Source organism: Trachemys scripta, chromosome 1 (assembly GCF_013100865.1).
Source record: "Trachemys scripta elegans isolate TJP31775 chromosome 1, CAS_Tse_1.0, whole genome shotgun sequence".
Lineage (NCBI taxonomy): Eukaryota > Metazoa > Chordata > Testudines > Emydidae > Trachemys > Trachemys scripta.
In genome coordinates, this window is record NC_048298.1 from 67,233,135 (window position 1) to 67,257,009 (window position 23,875).

Consider the following 23,875-nt stretch of genomic DNA (forward strand, 5'->3'; position numbering starts at 1 on the left):
ACAATATTAATAATATTTATTCCTCTAAAAATAAATTGGAATCCATACACATCAGTAGTTTAGTGTGTGGAATCAGGGAAATGATTCATTACTCAGTTAATTCAGGCATCTAAAGACCCATGAACTCTGATTAATGATGCTTGGCAGAGGTTGGTTGGCCCTCTAAACTGGTAAAAGGACCAGCCTACCTATGACAGGTTCCACCAAGGAGAATGGGGTAGCTCAGGTTCACCTGGGAGTAGTTAACTGACTGGAGGTAGTTAATTAGACAGGGAAGCACCTAGGCATGATAAAAGGTTAAGGACCTCAAAGGAGTAACTCCTGAGGAGAAAGGCAGTTTCCAGAAAGAGGATCCCTCCAACAGACTGGTGAGAAACTGCCTGAGAAACAACACTCCAAAGAGGGAGAAGAAGAGCGAGAGGCTTGGGAAGCCTACAGAGAAGGAGACGTAGCTGAAGGAGTGGCCAGGGACAGAGAAGGATTGGTTGTGGCTGTTCCAAACAGAGAGCCTGAGCTGGAACCCAACAAAGTGGACTTTGAAGAAGGACTTTGAAGAACGCTCTAAACCCAGAAGACCTAGGGCTGTTTAGCCACCACTAGAACCATGGAACTTCCAACTCCCCATTATCTTGAAGGGGACAGAGACTATTAAGAACTTAAGCAGAGGGCTGGAAGACGAACACTTGAGTGTGATGGCATAAGGGGGATGGTGTCAGCTGGTGTAGCTTCCCATCTTGCCACAAAGGGGTGCTAAGGGCTAAAGGCCACATATAATACCACCTCTCAGTAGTTTTAATTTTGTGAGCTTTGTTAGTAAATCTTACACCTTCTAACAGAGGAGGGAACTTCTGCACTAGGAAAGGCCTTACATTACTCTCTGTGGATTAATTTCTAATTGCATGAACCAGATAATTGGTTCAAAGGTAGATGGGTGTTTCAGTGCCTGTAGCAAGACGGAGTGGCCTCCCTCTGAGACTGACAAGGAGGAACCATTCTCCGCTCTCTGGTGGGCAGAGCCAGGCCGGGCCTGTTCCTCATGCCAGAAGTGAAGGTGTGGGACAAGAAGTATAAGAGGAGAGGCTTCCAGCTCAGTTGAGCCAAAGCAGGAGCTTGCCACCTCTGCCTTGCTGCTGACCCCTGCACCAGAGACTGAGCTGTACTGACCCCGCCCCTGGAGGAGGACCCTGAGGGAAGGAACTGCCATCTGCTAAGTACCCCGAGGAGCTGCTGGGACTGCCGGCTGCCAGGCACCCCGAGGAGTCTGAGAACCCATGAGCAACAGAGCCCTACAGACAGGGGTAGGAAGTAGCCCAGGGAAACCAGACATTAATCTTGTTGTGTTGCTGAAACCACAGTTTGTGTGTTTCGGTAGGATCCCCGCTGACTCAGTGGTGGGATTCTGCACCACTGTTAAGGTCCTGGGCTGGGATCTGGTGGAGTAGGGTGGACCCCTACCTCCTGCTGCCAACCCCACCCCTAAGGTGGCAGCCTACCCACCTTAGGCTGGATGCCCTGCATTTGCTTGATATCTGCCCCAGCCACGGAGCTGGGCCAGGGATCGCTACTGCACTGTCATATCCAGAGGGCTTGAGCCTGACTGTTTGCTGTTTGCTCCAGCCCAGGAGCTGGGTTGAAGACTGTCAGTGTTCCCTCCCCACTCTGAACTCTAGGGTACAGATGTGGGGACCCGCATGAAAGACCCCCTAAGCTTATTTCTACCAACTTAGGTTAAAAACTTCCCCAAGGCACAAATTCTTCCTTGTCCTTGGACGGTATGCTGCCACCACCAAATGAGTTAGACAAAGATTCAGGAAAAGGACCACTTGGAGTTCCTGTTTCCCCAAAATATCCCCCCCAAGTCCCTTCAATCCCTTTCCTGGGGAGGCTGGAGAATAATATACCAACCAAATAGGTAAACAATGTGAGCACAGAACTTTATTATAAAGAAAAAGTAAAAGAAGCACTTCTGTAAAATCAGGATGGAAGATAATTTTACAGGGTAGTAAGAATTAAAACACAGAGGATTCCCCTCTAGGCAAAACTTTAAAGTTACAGAAAACAGGAATAAACCTGTCTCTTAGCATAGGGAAAATTCACAAGCTAAAACAAAAGATAACCTAACGCATTTCCTTGCTATTACTTACCATTTGTAATCTTAGATGCTTATTTCCGATACGGCTTTAGGAGATGTATTTTTCCTGTCCTGGTCCCTCTCTGTCCCAGAGAGAACAACAAAGAGAGCATAAAACAAAAACCTTCCCCCACAGATTTGAAAGTATCTTCTCCCCTTATTGATCCTTTTTGTCAAGTGCCAACCAGGTTATTTGAGCTTCTAAACCCTTTACAGGTAAAGGAGGGATTTTATGCTACCCTTAGCTGTATGTTCATGACAAAGACTAATTGCCCTGCTCTGCCGCAATGGGCCAGGGCCCTAGACTCTTTGCTGACACTTACCCTGCTAAACGTGTCCATTGGCTATCAGTTACTAGATGGTGTAGCGAGGCAGCGTGGCCTCCTTCAGAGCAGGGCCATCCTTCCCCATATGCAAAGTACGCAGCTGCGTAGGGCACCAGGAAATTTGGGGCAGGGACAGCAGCAGCTGCACAGGTGGAGCAGGGGGAAGGAGGGGCATCCCTGCTCCGGAGGAGTCATCTGGCTCAGAGGGCTGGTTGTCCAACTGCCCCCTGTAGCTCGGGTCTTCCTCCCAGCCCCCTCTCCAGCGCTGCTGCTTGTCTGTCCAGCTGGCTCTGGCAGGTCGGGTGGGAATCCAAACCCTGCGCACAGCGCCCTCTTCAGTTCTGGGTTTACAATGGCGTCAGTGGTGCCATGGAGCCGGACCCATGCTCAGAAGAGCAAAAAGCCCAGCCTGCTCTGCTGGTATTGTACGACCCCGCCAGCCCGCTGGCTCCCCCGCACCACCACTTGCTCCTCTCTGCCCCCATCCGAGGGTTCCTCTCTGCCCCCTGGCCGGACCCCCATGCACCTCCGGTTCCAGGCAGTCTCTGCTTCCCACCCTCTGTAGGTCCCCGCCTGCCTCCCCAGAGCTGAGCTGCCTGGGACTGGGGCAGAAGCCTGGCCAGTCTTGGCCAGTTGGGGGGAGACAGTGTGGGGGGCGTGGCTGGGCCCCTCCAGGCAAGTGGAGCCCAATTGCGCTACTCCCGAGGGGCCGGCCTGGCAGATATAGTCACCTCCCAGCAGGATGGGTGAGTGTGGCTGGGAGGCAAGGCATGGGGGAGTGGGTCTCTGTGTGGCCTGGGGCGGGTGCTGGGCTGTGAGGGGGCAGGGAAGAGCTGTGTGTGTTGGGGCACTAGGGAGTGGGGTTCCGTGTGGGGTGCTGGGCAGTTGTGGTGGAGCTGTGGGTAGGGAGGTGCTGGGCAGGGGTGGTGTTGTGTAGGGTGCTGTACATTTGTGGGGGGGAGTCTGGGGGAGGCGCAGGGCATAGCGGATCCAGCGGGGAGGGGAGGCCTCTGACCATAGGGGTTGGGTGTGGGCGGCTGTTGCAGAGGTGCTGACTTTCTGATTTCTCTGGATGTGCTTGATCCCTGTTCTGCCTCAGACCCCGCCCCCCACTCCACCCTTTTTCCCCCAAGGCCCCATACCCACCCCACCTGTTCCTGCCCTCGCTCCACCCCCATCCCACACCCTTTCCAGAGTGCCCCCCTGCCTTCACTCTGCCTCTTTCTGCCCCTGCTCCTCTCCCTCCCCCCAGCACCTTCTGCCCACTGCTGAACAGCTTATCAGTGGTGCACGGGAGGCGCTGTGGGCAAGGGGGAGGCGCTGATTGGCGGGGCTGTTGGTGGGTGCTCAGCACACACTATTTTTTTTCTGTGGGTGTTCCAGCCCCAGAGCATGCACGGAGTCGGCGCCTGTGGTCTATTGGGCGGGGGGAAGGGGAGCTGTGTGGCACAGTATGGGCCCGGCCCCAAGGGGAAGGGGCATGCTGGCAGCACAGGGCCAGGCAAGGCGCTGTGCATCTGGATACTGCCGGTTTGTAAATAGTGCCCTCGCACTGGCTGGGCAGAGCGGGGCTGCCCCTGCCACACCCCATTGCCCCGGCTGGCGCCTCACTCTGGGGAATGAAGTCCCCACACCATGCTCCATTGCCCCCACGGGGGCCCACAAATATGTTTGATGCTGGGCCCACAAAAAGTTAATCCGGCCCTGGCCCTCTTTGGTGGGCTGCCCTGGGCAGGGGCCCAGACAGCCAAAGGCCGGTCCTGCATACATGAATATAAACTTCTCAGCATATTTTAACAACTGGTAAAACTTTGTGGAAAACAAACAAACATTCTTTGTGTTCACTGTTCTTCTTCCTCTATTAAAGACAGCTGCATTAAAATGCTACCTTTTTCTCCAAATAGAAAAAGCTAATGATTTATAAACCAAACCCTGCAGAAGTGTACAAAATTTCTTTAAAATGAATATCTAGCAGTAGAGCTTGGCTGCACCTGAGGTAGATATAATTGAGAATTTTCTGTAGGCAGGAAACTCAATATACTCCCAAAATAACTTTCAGCAAAGAGATCTGCATGCTCTTTACAACTGATTTAAATTCCTGAGATAAGGCTTTGATTCACTAAAACATTTAAGAACTTGCTTAACTTGAAGCAAATAATCCTACTGAAGTCAATCGGACTTAAAATTAGAATATGCTTAAGTGTCTTGCTTAATTGGGACCAAAGTGCTTAATAAAAAAAGACCAAACCAACAGAACTGACTTCTCTCAGATCAGTGCAGGCTGTGAGTTGAAAATTAGGATATCATCCTAACTCTTGATGAAAGATTCATACGAAGGCTGTGTAACTGAAGTATGCTGGATCTGATAAATTCATCTGCCTGTAAGATTAATGTCTGAATATCACTCTGGAAGGCAAAGTGGAAGTAATTTCATACAAAGCAGATACCCCTATAAATGAACTAGTGAAATGGAGAGGAAAACTCAGATGGTAAAAATCAAATGTATTATGAAAGCTTGTCACAAATAAAAAGCCTCTGAAAGCAACATCCTTCTAGAATAAGGGTAACTTAAACTCAAATTTGATTGCAAAATGATTTGTTGGGGGGTACCAGTGAAACACATCCACACACCTTCCTATTAATGGAATAATTCCAGGCTAATTTCCTAGTTTTTTATTTTAAAGATCTAATGTGTACTGTAAAATGCTGTAGAATCCCATTTCTTCTTCCACCACTAGATGACACCCTGTTACAAAATTCACACTCACACAACAGATCCCTGTCTACTATTTTTCCAAACTCGTATGTTCCCCTGCATATGTTGCACTGTCTTTTATTGTTTTTACATCATCCTTCTATATTTGTTATATTGAACAAAATAAAGAGGATGGCCAAAAAGTCCCTGTAATTTGGAAGTCTACTTTGGACAGTATTCGGTGGCAATAAAGACCAGGATATCAGAAATAACCCCAATAGTAGGTCAAGGAATGCAGAAACAAGAAGCAAGTAAATCATTGACATTAGAAATTGAGAATTACGATGCAGGTCATCTCCTGGTCAATGCTGGAGTGTTCAGTACAGTTTGTAGTATTTTGTCCTGTTCACTTTAAAGTGTCCCGAGTTCTCTCTGAACATCTTAATAGATCTCATTACCAGGAAAGGTTTTTCCTGATATTCACCTTAAGTTTTCCCTTTCTCCCCTGCGTAGTTATAGCCCCTTGCACCTCCCTAAATAATTCCTCTGCCTTGCTTTAATGTCTGCACACTTCAAGCATTTGTAGACTGTTTTGGTGTCCACATCCATTAGTTGTTTTAAGCTATATAATTTGTCAATCTATTCTTCTAATAACCGTTGCTCTCCCTGTTTGCCAACCATCTCACTGGTAATGTGGCGCTAAGAAATGAATGGAATATTCTGATACTGTTGCACCAGTATCATATAAAATGGTCTATTATCTCTACTACTTAGCCTCTATGTATGCAGCCAAATATTGCATTGACCTTGTGGAGTTTTCTGCTACATTATCACATTGCAAACTCAGGTCTAATTTGTTGTCCACTATTGCCACTCCCACAGCATTACTTATTTGCAGGATTCTCTCTTCATTGCGTATCTATGGGTTTTGGATTACTTTCCAAAACACAAGTATTCTCAGCAAATTTCATTTATATGCAGGCAGCCTTCTTTACCAGATCACTAATGAAGATACTAAATAAGATGACCTACACTGATCCCTGCAGTCCCCCACTCTACACCCCCTCCCCAACTTCATACCTTTTTTACTTACAATCCTCCAGCCAGTTTCTAATCTGCAACAGGAGAATGGAAGGATATTAAGGACAAAAGGGAAAGAAGCATGAGTGGGGGAATACTTGCAGAAATGCGAGCAGAGGGGAAAAATGGGGATGAGTACTTGAAGAAGGAAGAAGTAATCCAGTAAAAGGGAAAGAAGAAAACACTAAAAAGAAGAAGAAAAACAAAGTAAATAGTTTGGAAATGAGGAAGCAGCTGAGAGAGAGGGAAGGAGAATTAAATGAAGAGCAAGACAAGTTTAAATATAGTAAACTAGATTTTATTTAGACATTTGTTTTATTCTAAAGGTCATCCAAGACTGAGGAAAAAGAGGAAAAGAAAGGTTGCTCACCTTGTGCAGTAACTGAAGTTCTCAGAGATGTGTGTGGGTGCTCCACTTCAGGTTGCACCCTGTGCCTTTTGACTGAAGCTCTTTGGTGACCATTGAGCCCATACATGTGCCCTACACATCTTCATGCCCCATACTGGGGCTATATAGGGCTGTGCGAGTGAACCGCCCACAGTTTCTTCTCAACTGCCTTCGGCCAGAGATGCAGTTTAGTGTGTGCCTGTTTTCTCTTTAGAGTTAGAATATAGTATATAGTGTTAGTTCTTTAGTTAGTTTATAGTATTAGTGTTTTTATAATTGTTGGAATGGTTGTTCCTGTTTTTCTTAGCAATTTTTTTTTCTTTACCCCTTATTGAGGGATCAAATGTTTTCTTATATGTGATTCTGGCCTCCCCAAGTCTGCAGTAGAGAAGGAACAGAAAAAGTCCCACAGAAGGAACTCCGAAGCAGAGAGGATGGTGGAAAATTGAGCAGGATGGGATCTTTGTGCTGATTGAGACCTGCTGAATTTCCTTTTCTTTCCAGGTGTGCATATCCCCAGGGATCTAAGTGTAGCTGTAGAGTACTTTAGGGCATGAAGTGAGTTGTCTGAGTCCACAAAGAGCTGGTGGCCATTAAATGGTAAGTGCTTAACAATTAACTGTATCTTCCAGGGGAAAAAACCAGCTGAAGCAACAAAGCTCAGGGCAGGCCCAACAAAGAAAGTAAGAGAACACCACTAGCCATCACCTACAGCCCCCAGCTAAAACCTCTCCAGTGCATCATCAAGGATCTACAACCTATCCTGAAGGACAATCCCTCGCTCTCACAGACCTTGGGAGACAGGCCAGTTCTCGCTTACAGACAGCCCCCCAACCTGAAGCAAATACTCACCAGCAACTACACACCACCCAACAAAAACACTAACACAGGAACCAATCCCTGCAACAAACCCCGTTGCCAACTCTGTCCGCATATCTATTCAAGGGACACCATTGTAGGACCTAACCACATCAGCAACACCATCAGGGACTCGTTCACCTGCACATCTACCAATGTGATATATGCCATCATGTGCCAGCAATGCCCCTCTGCCATGTACTCTTGCCAAACCGGACAGTCTCTACGCAAAAGAATAAATGGACACAAATCAGACATCAAGAATTGTAACAGTCAAAAACCAGTAGGAGAACACTTCAGTCTTCCTGGACACTCAATAACAGACTTGAGTGGCAATTCTTCAACAAAAAAAAACTTCAAAACCAGACTCCAACAAGAAACTGCAGAACTGGAATTAACTTGCAAACTGGACACCATCAAATTAGGCCTGAATAAAGACTAGGAGTGGATGGGTCACTCCAAAAAGTAATTTTCCCTCTGCTGATACTCACACTTCCTTGTCAACTGTTGGAAATGGGCAATGTCCACCTTGATTGCATTGGCCTCGTTAGCACTGACCCCCCGCTAGGTAAGGCAACTCCCATCTTTTCATGTGCTGTGTATATACACTGCTTACTGTATTTGTCATTCCATTCATCTGATGATGTGGGTTTTAGCCCACGAAAGCTTATGCCCAAATAAATTTGTTAGTCTCTAAGGTGCCACAAGGACTCCTCGTTGTTTTTGCTGATACAGACTAACACGGCTATCACTCTGAAAGCTCATCTCATCACTATTGTGGTTGAAATAGACCTGGATGCATCAAGTATATAGGGATTCCCTCAGAGACCTCTTTCTACTCAACTTCCCAAGAACTCAGTTTGACTCTAGACTTCATCAGTCATGTATAATTATTTAGCGTACAGCAATGCTACACTGAGATGATCAGATTCAAATGAGTCACGGGGCAGGGTGGATGCAGTTTATATTACAATTTCAAAGTTACACAGAAATACTCTCCCTTTATACACATTGCATCACACATTGGCTTGGTTACTTTGCAGGCCCAAGTCCCTGTGCAGCATGCTCTGTCTATGCATTGTTCGTGTTCTATATACTTTTCACCCTATGTCTAAATTGGACAGAATAAGTTAGTATTGTTGTTCATAGTAAATGGTTCCCTGAGTGTTCTTTCTGATCTTAGCTGACTCAGACAGTGTCTTCTAGCTGACTGACCCATTTACTTATTAGCACAAACATTCCATTTTCAACCTATTGACCTAGTTACCTCTCTAATCCTGTCTTCCAAGAAATGTGGCATCCCCCATGTTTAGTCATGTCAAGCCAGACCTACAAAGTGAAGCCTGCAAAGATATCTTGGCCAAGAGCTGACCCTCATTTATTATGGCACTAAAACGGATCTCCATGTTCCTGTTTGCTGGATGGTCTTGGCTGGCTCAAGAAGAGCTTCATTAATTGGTAGTTGCTATCCATGCTGAAGTAGAAGCATGCAGTATGTCCAGGAGCTTATGATGGGAATTTGTCCCAGAAGAATCTGAAGTGTGTCCACAACCCATTTCATCGGGTCCTAGAACTGACAAAAGTCATCAGCTAATGATGGGGCCAGTGGCGGCAGCAACATCTTGCTCCTCAAAATGTCTCCTCTATCGATTCAGAGTGGGGAGAAGGGATGGAAAGTACCAGAGAACTAGGTTTTCTATGTTCCTTATGAGAATAGTGGGGCCTGGTAAAACTGCTGGAGGTACACTGCCCCCCATGGGTTCTAATAAGGCCAATGAGAAGGACCATAAGGCAAGGGGGAGGTAGCCATCATTCATTGACCCAAGTATTGATAGGCACAGGTCTTGTATCTACAGAGGAGAACATCTCTTCGAATAAGCTGGAGAGCTTTGAACAGAAAGCTCTGAGTCAGAATGCCCTCCCACATATTGTAAAGGAGGTGACAATAACTCTTCTTGAACGGTAGATGTTGAGAAGTAGTGAGTCTCAATTGAACATGTGCGGCTGGTGATCAAGTACCAAGAGGTGTCTGGAAGTCGCAACGTGTGGAGTCTCAGGCTCATTAGGTACCATGAGGTCCATGGGTAGCAGGTGAAGCCTCCCCTTGCGGAGGCTAGCCCTGTGCTCCACCTCTTACAGCAGAGGCTTTGTCTCCACTTGCTGCTCTAAGCCCCTCTCCCCATGTCCCCAGCAGGGGGAGGGGACTCAGAGCTTGACCCCTCCCCCCAATGGCCCCGGGCAGGGGGGGTAGGGTTAGATGATGCTGTCTGAGGTGCTGCTGATGGTACCACGGATTCTAATGAGGCTACTCTATTTACCATCATGGGTACTGATGGTAGCTGTAGTAGTAGTAGTAGGCTTCAGTATCATGCTCTTTACTGCCAAGATATGGGTCTTAGATGAAGTCTTAAAGTGCATCACGTTAGCCAAAGTACTCAGAGCCTCATAGCACTCCTCTCTGGGCCTGAGGTCTCCAGTGACCAAACCTTCTTTGAGGAGGAATTCTATTCTGTTCTTCTTATCCCCCTCCTTAGTGTTTGAATGGGAAACCCTCAGAAACAAATTCAGTAGGTTTCAGTCAGTACTCAAAGCATGCTGGAACCCAGTGTTTTGATGCTGCCTTCACCTTGGAAGCTCTCAGTGACTCCTCTCGACGTAGACAGGGCACTAACAGAACTAATGGGTCCTGGTTTGGGGGGTAGGGGGGATTCTTTGTACCTGGGTCTGAAGCTGGACTTAAGGCTTGCTCCATCATTAGTAGTCTACACTTCATTTTCCTGTTTTTATGGCACCTTCCCTTAAAAGAAGTGTAAATCTTACACTTGCTGAGGATAAGAGTCTCTCAAGCAACAAATACACTGAAAATGCCAGTTGCTGATGAGAATCACTTCTTGACAGAATAGGCACATTTTAAAATTCAGGGAGCCCAGCATCCCATTTGACACATTGATAAGGGGTTAAATAGTTTATAGGATTCTTACAACTTGTATAGTTATTGGAACTGTTCTTCCTGTTTTCTTAGAAAAATAAAAACTAACACTATATAGTATATTCTAACTCTAAATAAAAAAACAGGCACACACTAAACTCCATCTCTGGGCAAAGGAAGTGAGGGCAGTTCGCTTGCACAGCCCTATACAGCCTCAGTATGGGGCATGGAGATGTGTAGGGTGCATGCATGGGCTGAATGGGCACCGCTACCAAAAAACTCTGATCAAAGGTGCAGGGTGCATGCACACCTGAAGTGGAGCACTCACAGGAGCATTGCTCAAATCAGAATTTACACATTCCTGGAAAATGTATAAAATGATCATGCAGAAAAGGTATGGTCTTAAAGTTTCTCAATAGTTGTCAATTAGGCTGTTGGTACCACTACATTTGCGTATCCCTTTTGTAGGGTGTCACCACCTGCCCCTTTCTGGGCACACAGTTTGTTCTATGTTTGTGCCTCTGGGTCACTAGTACAGCCCTTTTACCCCTCTGAGCTTCCTCTCAGGACACTTGCTTATAAATATTAGGCAATCCTGGTTGCTTTTCCTAACTCTGTCTCAAGGGCCCTGCAGCTCTCTTCAAAACCTCGCCCACTGATTACTAATCTTTTGTTTAACTGGATTACTAAAAGTAATAGTATATAATAGCTTTTAGTAACCCCCTACTACTTATTCCACAAGGAAAAGCCTGATTTATAAGGAGACTAACAGTGATTCTGTTCTTGATCACAGTTTAGGTCCCCAGTCCCGTCTCTGATCATATTCTCCCCCATCAAGAGCCAAACAATGATCCTTCAAATTCAACCCCCCCAAAATTCTAAAAAGGCAATCTGACTGGAGCGTCCATCCAGGAGTGCAAGCCTCTAGGTACCCAGCAGCTTCTGTCCTTTTTGGTTTTCATCCCACAACACACCCCATCATATGTTTTTGCTTAACACTTATCCTATAACATCTCATTTACAAAATCAAATTAAAACAGTCCTTTATCTACACAAGGATATTGTAGTCACCAAGCATATTGGCAGCTGGGTTTGTGAGGACTTAACAGTTTCATCAATAGGCATCAGCTTTTGCAAGCATGGTAGATAACTTTGGAAAAACTGCCGAGACTAAACCTGTCCTCTGTTAACACGGACAAAATAAATAGGGAAATGAATGACAGAACTTAAAAGCTAAGTTTTAAACTGGGTAAGTAAATTGCTTAGCCCAGGACCTCTGTTGCACTTTCTCTCAAAAGCTATGTATTTCACACTTCTGTACTGGTAAGTGCATCCAAGGAATCCCAATTGGTAGTTGAGAAGATGGTGGAGAGAAGAAAGATTTAAGTCTGCTAGGCTCTGGTGAACTCTGAAGTGAAGAGTATACCAAAAAGATGATCAATGCTGTAAGCATAAGAGAACCAGGTTGGTAATAGAAAGTTTTAGGTTTGAGAAGACATGTTAAACTAGGAGTTTGGGGGAAATAGGTAAAGGTGACTACAGTTCCAAAGAGAAGTCAAAAGGAAGCATTCAGTTTCCAAGGATTTTACCAAGAAAATCATTCAGTTTAAAATCTGATTTTACGTGCCTATTCTGCTTATGCTTTACCCTGACTCTGCTCATGGCTGTTTCTAAAGCCCAGTGAGGTAGAGCCAAGTCAGAGGAGTCCATTGGAGCACAGCACATTATACAGGTTTGGTTTTGGAGTAACTGATTTGACTAACAGTTTGCAAATGAACCGAGGATTTTCTGTTATAACCAAATTAATATTTTCTCAGTCAGATAACAAAAGGATTAAAACAGATTTACAAGTTTCCGAGGATGTTGAGGAAAGTAAATATTCAAGGATTAATAATGTCCCTGCCTCCCTGGCCACCCTGGACTAGGAGTGTCTGCCTGTCTGCTGTGGAGTGGCAGGGGCTGATGTCAGGGTGTCCCCCCGCAACCTGTGCACCCAATTTCCATTGACCTGGGATGACAGGACAGGGGGAATCTGTGTCTCTGCTGCTGCTTCTCTGGGTCTGGAGCTGCTGGCAACTGCTTGTATCTGAACACAAGCCTTCAGGATCCTGACCTTGAGTGCTTTTTTAAAGAGACAGCACACTCATATACTCAGGCACACATACACTCCCCTGAACACAACACACACAACACCAGGGCTCCCTGCATTCAGGACACTTCCCCACCTGGGCTGTGCTGAGGCATCAGCAGCTGCTGCTCTCCTGCCCTCTCCTTAGGCAGCTCTGGAGGTGCATGGGGCGGAGGAGCAGCAGTCCAGTGGGGGAGTGAGCAGCAATGCCAGCTGCTTTGTGCATCCAGGTGGGTCAGTTTCCCTACGTGGGTGCAGGAGGGGATGCGGGGGTAGGGGCTCAGGAAGGAGGCACAGGGGCTAGGAGTGAAGGGGGCACAGTGCAGGGGTTAGAGGCTCAGGAGGAAGGTGTAGGGGGTAAGAGGGAAGGGGACACAGTGGAGGGGTTGGGGCACAGGAGGGAGGTGCAGGGATTAGGGGTGAAGGTGGCACAGTGCAGGGGTTGGGGGGAAGGGAGGTTGGGGAGCCCATGGGGGACCAGGGACAATGGGGGGCATCACACCCATATGGCCCAGGGGCACCAAAATGCAAGTTCACCCAGGGTGCCATTTTCCCTAAGCCTGGCCTTGAATGTGTTTAATACCTTAATTATATGATCTTATTAAAATTATACACAGTGAAATTCATCTAACAGAATTTTCTTCTGCCTTTGTAGCGGCAATTACCCAAGAAAACCTTATAAAGCAGGATCATCATGTAGTCTGTGCTCAAAAGAGGACACCTGTGTGGACAATCTATGTAGTAAGTAAAAGTGAATTTATTAGGCACTAGGAAGAGGCAAACAATATCCACCCTACTGATAAACTGTTCCTTATATTCTTTATGCCATCTCTCATAGCACTCTCTCAGGTCGCAATTCAACAAAGCACTTTAGTGAATACTCGAGTCCAATCCTGTTCAGTAAAGCACCTAATCAAGTACTTCATGTCTTACTGAATTAGCATCTCAATGAGGATTGCAAACTACCAGTCTGGTCATAGCCAGTTATTACTGCCATTGGAACAAGATGCTACCAATCACTGACTTTCTGTTAAAGGCTAATAAGCAATTTAAAATCACTGATCCAAGAAAGTAAAGTTCCAGCTAAGCACTCTTTGGGCAGCTTACATTTACTTGTTCGCTAGTATCCAGTCACCTTTGGGAAACCATTGTGACTAATTCATGCCAGAGATGTAAAAGAGTAACCTATCCCTTCAGATGTGCAGCCTGCAGACAATTAATCTATAGGAGTGGGCCATCCTTCACAGGGCAGTTTCATATAAATTTAACATCCTTGTAGGTGGGAAAATACCAAAGAAATCCAACACAGTAGCAGTTAACTTCAAAAGCGGGAAACGATATAAAAATATGGAGGCTAGTTAAACAGAAATTAAAAGAAACTGTCACTAGTGTGAATTGCCCAGAAGCTGGATGGAACTCTTTTAAAAACCACCATAATAGAGGTTCAAACTAAATGTATACTCCAAATAAAAAACAAATAAATAAATAAACAACACACAGCACAGTAAGAGGGCCAAACATTTTTTTTTTAAAATGCAACCATGACTAAACAAAGTAAAAGAGGCGGTTAGAGGCAAAAATATATTTTTAAACTTGGAAGTCAAATCCTACAGAGAAAGAAAGGAGCATAAATTCTTGCAAGTCAAGTATAATTAGGTAGGCCAAAAAATTTGAAGAGCAACTAGCAAAAGCCACAAACTAACAGCAACATTTTTTCTTTAAGTACGTCAGAAGCAGGAACCCTGGTATCCAATCTATTTATTTCCACTCTGTATGCATCCGAAGAAGTGGGCTGTAGTCCACGAAAGCTTATGCTCTAATAAATGTGTTAGTCTCTAAGGTGCCACAAGTACTCCTGTTCTTTTTGCGGATACAGACTAACACGGCTGCTACTCTGAAATCCATTTAAGGCACTCAGATTCTATGGTGATGAGTGCAGTATAGAAACCTACATAGAATAGATCTTGTTTCAAAAAGTTCTTACAGATATGTAAAAGAATGCCAACGCTAAAGGCCACAAACTAGAGGTTTCCAGATGCTGCATAAATGTCAAAATAAAGTGAGGACTTGAGCTTGGCAAACTCTTTGGCTACATTTTCTTTTTCTACCAAGAAAATGCAGATTTGGGTCAACCAAAGCGTTTTGTGAATTTGTGTTGATTTCAGTAGTTCTTTTGGCCAAAACAAAGAAATTTTGAAAATTGTTAAACTATTTTGACATTAATGAAACAGCTTTTTTTTATTTTCTAGGCTAGACTCAAAAGGAATTTAAGTACAAAAATCATTGGTGGAGGGGGTGGTGCCCCCCAACTGTCCAGGGGGCAAAAGGAGCAGTTTGTCCCAGTCCTCTGTTCGAGAAAGTCTCCAAGCCCTTTGAGTGTGTGGTGTTGCGATCTGGTGCACAGAGTTGCAGTGCCAGTCAGTGCTAAACTTCAGGGATGCTTGTGACCCTGTGTGCCAGGTCTCAGTGCCTGGTGTGGGGAACCAGGCTTGTCCCTGTGGGACAGGAGCCATTGCTGCAGGGTGAATGCAGGGGCAGGCTCACTTTCCAACCCTCCACCCCACCATGAGACCTCCCTTCAGGGGTTTTTCACCCTTGAAAGGGGGTGACCCTCAGTTTCAGATTTTGTCCCAAGCCCCTACAAAGCTCTATGTAGTCCTGCCACCACTCCTCCCCGTGTAACCTTTAGCACAGTGGTTAGGGCACTCCTCTTGGGAAGCCTAGATTTGAGTCCCTGCACTGGAGCAGGGATTTGAACCCAGGTCTCTTCCCCCCCCCTCCAGTGAGTGCTCCAATCACCACCCAAGTTCTGGTCCAGGGGTCGGCAACCTTCGGCACGTGGCCCATCAGTGTAATCCGTTGGTGGGCAGCAAGACATTTTGTTTATGTTGACCATCTGCAGGTACGGAACCCCGCAGCTCACAATGGCCGCGGTTCACCGTTCCCGGCCAATGGGAGGTACAGACTGAAATCAAGACTGGGCACTAGGAACGACCTGGGTTCTCTTTGACAATTGCTTATTGCCTTGCTCAAGTTACATGTAGATTCATAGTCTAAGGCCAGAAGGAACCATTTTAATCATCTAATATTACCTTCTTAATAGCACAGGCCGGAGAACTTCCCCAACATAATTTCTAGAGCATATCTTTTAGGAAAACCCCCACTTCTTGATTTGAAAATTGTCAATGAGGGAGAATCCATCCAATGGTTAATTACTATCACTTAGCCAGTTTTTAATCCCTTTAATATGCATCATGTTAATTTTATATAGTTCTAGGGTTTTTAATCAAACTGTCATGTGGTACCAAGTCAAATGCTTTACAGAAGTCTAAGTATATTACATCAAATCATTATTATTATTTAATTATATTATTATCTTTATCAACCAACTGTGTAATCTCATAAAAAAAATAAAGTTAGTTTAACAGGATCTATTTGCCATAAACCATGTTCTTTTGTATTAATTACATTACCCTCCTTGAGTTCTTTATTAATCAAGTACCATATCAGCTGCTCCATTATCTTGCCAGGATCAGTGTCAGGCTCACAGGCCTATAATTACCCAGGTCATCTTGTTTACTCTTTTTTTAAAATTGGCACAACATTAGCTTTCTTCTAGTCTTCTGGAACTTCCCCAGTGTTCCAAGACTTATTGAAAATAAACATGAATGGTCCAGCACACTCCTTTATCAGCTCTTTTAAAACTCTTGGATGCAAGTTATCTGGACTTGCTGATTTAAAAATGTCTGACTTTAGTAGCTTCTGTTTAACATCCTCCAAAGACACTAGTGGAATGGAAAGACAGTCTCATTATATGGTGATAACACTCTCTTTTTTCCCCAAATAGAGAACAAATATTCATTGAACACTTCTGCTATTTCTTCATTATTACTGATAATTCTACCAATACTATTGTCAGGATTATTTTTGCTCCTAATATATTATTGTCCTTAACTGTGCTGTCCATGCTTCACTTCTTCTTCACTCTTGCATCTGAAGAAGTGAGGTTCTTACCCACGAAAGCTTATGCTCCCAGTACTTCTGTTAGTCTCAAAGGTGCCACAGGACCCTCTGTTGCTTTCATCAATCAAATTGAAATTCCCCCATGATCACCCAATATTTTGTTGTTTTTTGCCTCCCTACACATTATAAATGGTGCATAAGGAGGTAGTTATCTTGTTCCCTAGTGTGATTTGGTGGTATGTAGCAGACACCAACTAGTATCTCATCTTGTGCTTTATCTGTTAAGACATTGATCCATGATTCAAAATCATTTTCTTCCAAGCTATCAGAGACTCAAACAGGTAATGCCACTTTTGACAAAGTGCCACTCCCCCTCCCCTTTTGCCATTTGATCCTTCATAAATAGGTTATAACCATTGATTTTTAACATTCCAATTGTTGACTCATTCTACCAGGTTTCAATAATATCAACTAGATCAAATTTATGCTAATATATTCCAATTCCTCTTGTTTGTCACCCAAGCTCCTAGCATTAGTGTATAGGCAGTTAAAGAATTTCTTCATGTCCTTTGGTTCCTTGGTTAATTTTGTTCTCAACATCTCTAGTTTGTGCTGAGTTCTCATATCTTCTCTCTTTTTTTTTTTAACCCTCCCCTTTTGCTATTAATTTAACCCCCTCCTAACTACTCTAGTCAGCCTATCCCCAAGGAGATTGGTCTCCCTTCTACTGAGGTGGAAGCCATCCAACCTATATAAGCCCTTCTGCCCATAGAAGATGGATCAGTGCTCCATAAAACCCAAGCCCTCCATGTTACATTATTTATTTAGGCAGTGATTCACTTCCAAAATCTTATGCCTTCTGTCTTCCTTTGCTTAGAAAGATCTCAGATTAGCTTTATTTTCAGAATCAGTCACTAATCCTTTGTACCTGAATTTTTAAGTGGCCAGCTTGAGACACATGAGCTACAGCTCTTCTTTGAGTGCTTGTTCATGTCAATGCCAGTCAAGTGTGTGCATCCGCACGTGCACAGTAGCCGGATAATTTTTCCATTAGCAACATCCATGGGTCGGCCTGGGCGCCCCCTGGAGTCACATCTTTATGGCGCTCAATATAGAGCCCTGCTGATCTGCCACCCCCTCAGTTTCTTCTTACTGCCAATGACGGTAGCTGGAACTTCCCCTTGCTCTTGCTTTGGCAAGTGGCTTAGCAGTTCTTTACTTACGCTATAGTTAGTTTCCAGTTTAGTTAGTTAATTAGTATAGTCTAGTAGTTCTTCTGTAAGTTTCAGTTACGGGAGGGTTCCCCCCGTTTTACCCCCATTTGTTACTGGAGCATGCTGCGGTCCCTGGTCTTTAAGACTTGCCAGCTCTGTGCAAAGCGCATGCCCAAAAGTGACTCCCACACTCTTGTTTACGGTGCCTGAGTAAGGGTCACCAAAAAGACCGCTGCAAGATTTGTCGGGAATTCCGACCGAGAACCCTTAAAGAGAGGGAGCACTGTCTCAAAATTCTCCACACGGAGGCAGCTCTCCCACCTCAGTCGGACCCAGGTGCCGGGGATCCCGCTCCCAGAAGGTCATCTTTGACGCGAAGCGCTCCAGCACCATCCTTGAAAGAGCCAACGTTGAAGAAAGACACTGGCAAGGAAGCTCGGCAATGTCATGGAGCCCCTCAGGGGCACTCCAGCCTTCGGCACCGGTCCCAGTCACCAGTGCAGAAGAAAAAGAGGTCAGAGAGAGGCAGATCCCCCTCAGTAAGACCCAAGGACCAGCCACCAGTGGCACCTCAGTTGGACCACAGCTCCGAGGCTCAGAAAGGGGCCATGTTGACTCCTGCCAGGTGAGGCAGTTGAGTCCGGGCCCATCTCGCTCACCGAACCCATCAGAGCACCTGCCACTCCCATCTACCCCAGAAGGTTTTGTGGCGGCGCAGGACCTGCTCAGACTCACAGCGCTGTTCTCGCCGCCGAGACAGGAGGGCGTGCTGGCTCTGCAGACTCCGTGCCGGCACCGCAGACTTCTGGACAGTCTAAGGGAAAGTCGGCGATGATGGCACGTCGATCCCCATCATCTCGGCACCCCTCCATGCCAGCGCCTCCATCAAGGGAGTGCAGTCGGTTCCCCAGTTCTTGACGCTCTACATTGAGAGGAGCTGTGCCACCCTGGTCCTCCTATTCCAAGTCAGAGTGGGACTCCTACCACTCCGACTATAGTAGAAGCAGAAGATCCACCTCTTGGCACCATAGGATGCCCAGTGCAGTGGCCCCCTCATTGGCAAAATCTAGCTCAGTGGCTCTTTCATCAAGCCCAGGGTCGGAGCCATGGGTCCCACTCAGGAGCTGCATCAGTGGCCTCTGCGACATTCACTCTGCCACGATCAGCAACGGCGCCATTGCCTCGGTCCTTAACACCAACAGCTGTGGTACCGTCCTCGGCATCATCACCGACCGCAGCGCCGACCTCGACTACACCTTTGGCACTGGAGGTGTCAGCAACCCAGACTGCGGCTTCGGCACATGATGTGCCTTCAGCATTGACGACGGCACCGGCACCGCCTTCGTGCTGGCTGCGATGGCGCCTACAACAACCCTGGCGCACATGCTATACCAGGTGCCAACACCGGCACTGGCGTGGGGCCCAGTGCCGCTACCAGCCCCCATGCCTCTCGCAGCACTGGGACCAGGCCAGCCTATCACAGTCCCCCCAGGGTTCACGAGATCCCTCCCCCTCCTTACCAGATGAGGCCCTGGCGGGCACTTCAGTGGCCCCAGCTCTGGAAGACTCCAGGGTGTTGCAGCAGCTGCTGTGCCGGGTCGCCCAGGGGTTGGGCATTAAGGTGGAGGAAGTTGTAGACGATGCAGACCCTATGGTCAACATCCTGGCCCCCTCTGCCCCTTCCCATATCGCCTTGCCATTAATCAAAACAATTATGGACATAAGACCTTGTGGCAGACACTGGCCTTGCTGCCACCTACTGCAAAGCGTAATGAGCGCCGATACTTTGTGTCCTCCAAGGGCTACAAACAGCTCTATTCCCACCCTCAGCCTGACTTTCTGGTGGTGGATGCTGCTAATCAGTGGGAGAGGCATGGCTTCCAAGGCCCTTCCCCCAAGAACAGGGACGCTAAAAATTAGACCTCTTCGGACGAAAGGTTTACTCCATGGGGGGATTACAGCTCCGAATATCCAACCAGCAGGTCATCGTCAGCAGGTATTCTTACAACACCTGCTCAGCAATGGTTAAATTCACAGAGTTGCTCCCCTCGGACTCCCATGCCAAGTTTTCGGCGTTGGTTGAGGAAGGGAGATTGATCTCAAGGGTGTCCCTTCAGGCGGCACTTGACAGGGCAGATGTGGCCACCAGGGTTATGGCCACAGGAGTGGCTATGAGAAGGGGCTCATGGCTCCAGGTTTCTGGCCTCCCTTCCAGGGTACAGCAAACCATTCAGGACCTGCCGTTCGAGGGGAGACTCTCTTCTCAGAGACAACTGACAAAAGGCTAAACAGCCTTAAAGACTCCAGAGCCATCCTCGGGTCCCTGGACCTCTCTACACCTTCAACGCAGCAGAGACACTTCCATCCGCAGCCTCCTCAGTGGTTCGATCATCAGAAGGAGAAATCGGAGTGGCAGGAGAAGATCGCATCAAACCTCTGGCCAGGGCTAGGGACAATCCAAGCCATGTTCAGGGGCCAAACTGGCCTTTTGAAGGTGCGGTCAAGGACGACGCACCAGAGCAAGATCTGGATCCACCCAGCCTTACCCTTTTGTCCTGACTATCCCCTTTCTACCATATGCGTGATCCCATATTATTTCGGACAGCTGGGTGCTCCACATGGTAGAGAGGAGTTTCAGAATTCCCTTCCATTGCTTCCCTAAAGTTTTAAACAAGATATGCTTATGGACACTTCAACTTTGGCACCACTTTCCAGCCCTAGCCCTGGTGATGGCAAATATGGCCCAGCATAGGTTTGCAGGGAGGAAAGGGAAATGAGGAGGGAATTATTTGGTTGCACAAAACAATAACATTTGGTCCTTTGTTCCATGAGCATATATTCAGGGCAATGGCTCTGAGCACTGCCACTCTTTTCCACAGGCAGTGGTGATTTTAGCTGATACCCTCAGAAGAGAGATAAAGATACAGACTGCATAGCGTCCCAAAACCTCCCAGGCCCGCATGCTGTTAGCCAGTTTACTGCAATGGTGCTTGTCAAAGTCATCATGGACTGGCATGGGAAAGTGTCCTACTGCAAAGAAAAGTAATGCTGCCATTCCTAGAAACCTTTGAGAGACGATTGCAGAGTACCTCCATGAAAGTTTCATCGAGATCTCAGGAGGATTCAAGGGATATCTCTGTGTATATAAACTTCTCCACAAGTCTCTTTCCCCACTCCCACAACCCTACAGGGGAATGAAAAGCTGATAACGGCTCTACCTCTGTCTGTCGTACCACAACCTCTTCTAGTAGGAGTAAATTCAATAGTCAATATCTGTGTCCTGCTACTCTGGGGTCAGGCACCAGCTGTACATTTAAACACTGTAATGGGAAACAAATTGACACACTTATCTGAGGTTCCTTTCCCTACATCAGGTTTGCCCATCCTTGTCTGTGTGACTGACCAGACTGTGGTGGAGTCTCAAACAGATTCTGGCTTGCAGCATAGCTAGACATGTCCCCAAGCCCCGTAAATCACATGCCCCCCATCCTCCCCTTCCTTACTGTTGACAGTAAGGGTTCCATGGTTATCTGAGGGGTGTTGGTGGGGTCTCTGGCAAGTATAGCATGCAGCTAGTTGTAAAAGTGGTAGGTCTGTGGCTCAGCACCAGATCAACTGTTGTTCTCCCTGGGATCCTGGTATGCCTGCAGCCATTCCTTCATTTTCACTACTGTTGATCCCTGTCTTATCCTTTCACACACATCCCCAGTGCAACCTGCTCATAGATGTCCGTGTTTCTACGACTGTTCCATAGCTGTTCCTACACAGCCTCTTTTCCCCACAGGCCCAGAAGAGCCAATACCTCCTGTCCATTCCAGGCAGAAGGACTGTCATGGTTGGTTGGGTAGCTACACACAAGGGAGAACTGCTAGGTGTACTTGTGTGACGTTATGAGTGTAATATAATATTTCATTGGAAGGTGACAGGGCCAGAAAGAGTTAATTAACTCAGTGACCTATGGGTGAACCTTAAGGACTGGTTAGGAAGATATGTAAATGAATAGAGCTTTGAAATGCAAGTCTGCATTGTTAGAGATCTCAAGGGTAGATGTTTGCTCAGGTCTTGTGATGTAAGCAAACAAGTCTTGTCTATTGCTATAACTTTAATTCAAAGAACAAAAAAGGAATATTAACATTTATGATGATACTTGTCTCTTTGAAGGTTGAGGTAACCTGTATCTGAACTGTTTAATGGAGAAATTACCCTGTGCTAATTGCTAGGATGTTTGGAAGAAGGAGAGTTAGGCCTATTGTTTTCTCAGGCAGAAAGGCAGCTGGAAATGTATAAGAACCCTGGGACATGATCCTACTTCACCTCAGATCAGCTTTGGGTTTCAAGAGGGGGAAACCTTAAGCCACAAGGATTGAGATCCCCAGTCATTGACTGGAGCCACCCTCAATATGGACATTGGACTATAACCTATAGACTAACTACAAACTCATCTCTCATATGTATCTGAACCTCAAGAATTGAATTCAAGTCTGTATGTATATTGATCTTTTAACCAACACACTCTCTCTCTTCTTTTTAAATAAATTTTAGCTTAGTTAATAAGAATTGGCTAGAAGCATGTATTTTGGGTAAGATCTAAGTTGTAATTGGACCTGGGTACGTGGCTGATCCTTTGGGATTGGAAGAACCTTTTCTTTTATATGATGAGATAAGATTTTCAGTAAGCATCATCATACGTTTGATAGGTGTGTCTGGACGGAGGCCTGAGGCTGGGTACTTTAAGGGAACTGCATTGTTTGGACTTCTAAGTAACCAGTGAGGTACTATAGAAGCTGTTCTGTGCTGGCTTGGTAAATCTAAGTACTGGAATATCCACCAGCGTTTGGGGTTTGTCTGCCCCGTTTTGTTTGCAGTTCACCCTAATTGAGTGACCTCAGCGGGCTCCCACAGGCAGCACCGTCACAACTTGTCAAGCTGGTCAATGAGGAAAAGGCATTTCAAAAATCTCCAGGATTTTTGAAGGGGAGTATGGCTTTCGGTCTCCATGACTCCTGGGCAGTGGAGTTCACAGTTGTGGCCAGCACAATCAGTCAGCCATTGTGAGAAAGTTGCTGGAGGACTGTTAGGGTCGGCATCGGTCACGTGGTGTCTATACTCGCACAGTGCCAATCACAGTAGGTCGACCATGGCTCAACACTGTTCAGGGAGGTTGTGTTACTGTGTCATCATAACCAGGTACTTAAGTCAGTGGGAGACAAATTTGAGTGTAGACACATGCACAGTTAGGTCAATGCAAGACAACTTGTGTTGACCTAACTTTGTAGTGTATATTGGGCCATAGCCTGTTGGCAAACAACACAAAAAGTTAAGCTTATTTAGTCCTAGTACTGGGGCTCTGAGCCTCATAGCTGGATCAAAGGCTCCAAGTTGGAAAACCTTCCTATCAGGAGATGCAGTAATTTTTTTGAATGATGGGCACATTAAGTATGTCTTGTATAGGGGAAGGTCATATCATTACAAAACGTGTGTAAATCATTTTTCAAAATGCAACCAAATAGCCAGGCTCTTAAATCTTTTCCAGATGAAGTTGATAAGGGAAGCATTTGTTTCAGAAGTTTTCCTGAGGAAAGAAGTTCCTGATACTTCTTCCAACTCTCACTCGGTGCTTTATCCTCAATAAATATCTCAGGATTTCCAGGGATCAAAGACAGCTCGTTTATCAGCTAAGAGCTCAAAGACTTCGTCTCAGACACCTCAAAGGAGTCAGTTACCACTGCTGTCTGTGGGAGAAAGGAGCATTGCTCCCTATCTCCGGTACTGGGTAAGAGGAATCCAGAGTTGTTATTTTAGAGGACTCTGCTAGGTCTGTAGCAAAGCCAGTACCACCCTTAACATCAGCCCCAAAACCATTCTCTTCTGAATAGCTGTCAGTGGGGATGATTATGATACCATCTCTCACATCAGCATCTACAGTACTGACAACAGGTACCCAAATTTATTCCAAAAGTAGTCTCAGGGTATGTCTACACCACGAGAGTAGTTCGATTTTACTTAAAGCGAATTTGTGGAACCGATATTACAAAGTCGAACGTTTGTATCCACACTAAGGACAGTAATTCGACTTTGTGAGTCCACACTAAAGGGGCAAGCGTCGACATTGGAAGCGGTGCACTGTGGGCAGCTATCCCACAGTTCCTGCAGTCCCCGCTGC

At 46.1% G+C, this 23,875-nt stretch overlaps 1 protein-coding gene across 1 annotated transcript in view; it reads left to right on the plus strand.

Moving 5' to 3' along the window:
* LOC117877986 (glioma pathogenesis-related protein 1-like) overlaps window positions 1-23,875 on the plus strand; it is a 50,048-nt gene that overhangs the window by 20,277 nt on the left and 5,896 nt on the right. The window contains exon 4 of the mRNA XM_034771745.1: window positions 13,191-13,276. Within this exon, the coding sequence (XP_034627636.1) occupies window positions 13,191-13,276 (86 nt within the window). The remainder of the gene's footprint in view (window positions 1-13,190; window positions 13,277-23,875) is intronic.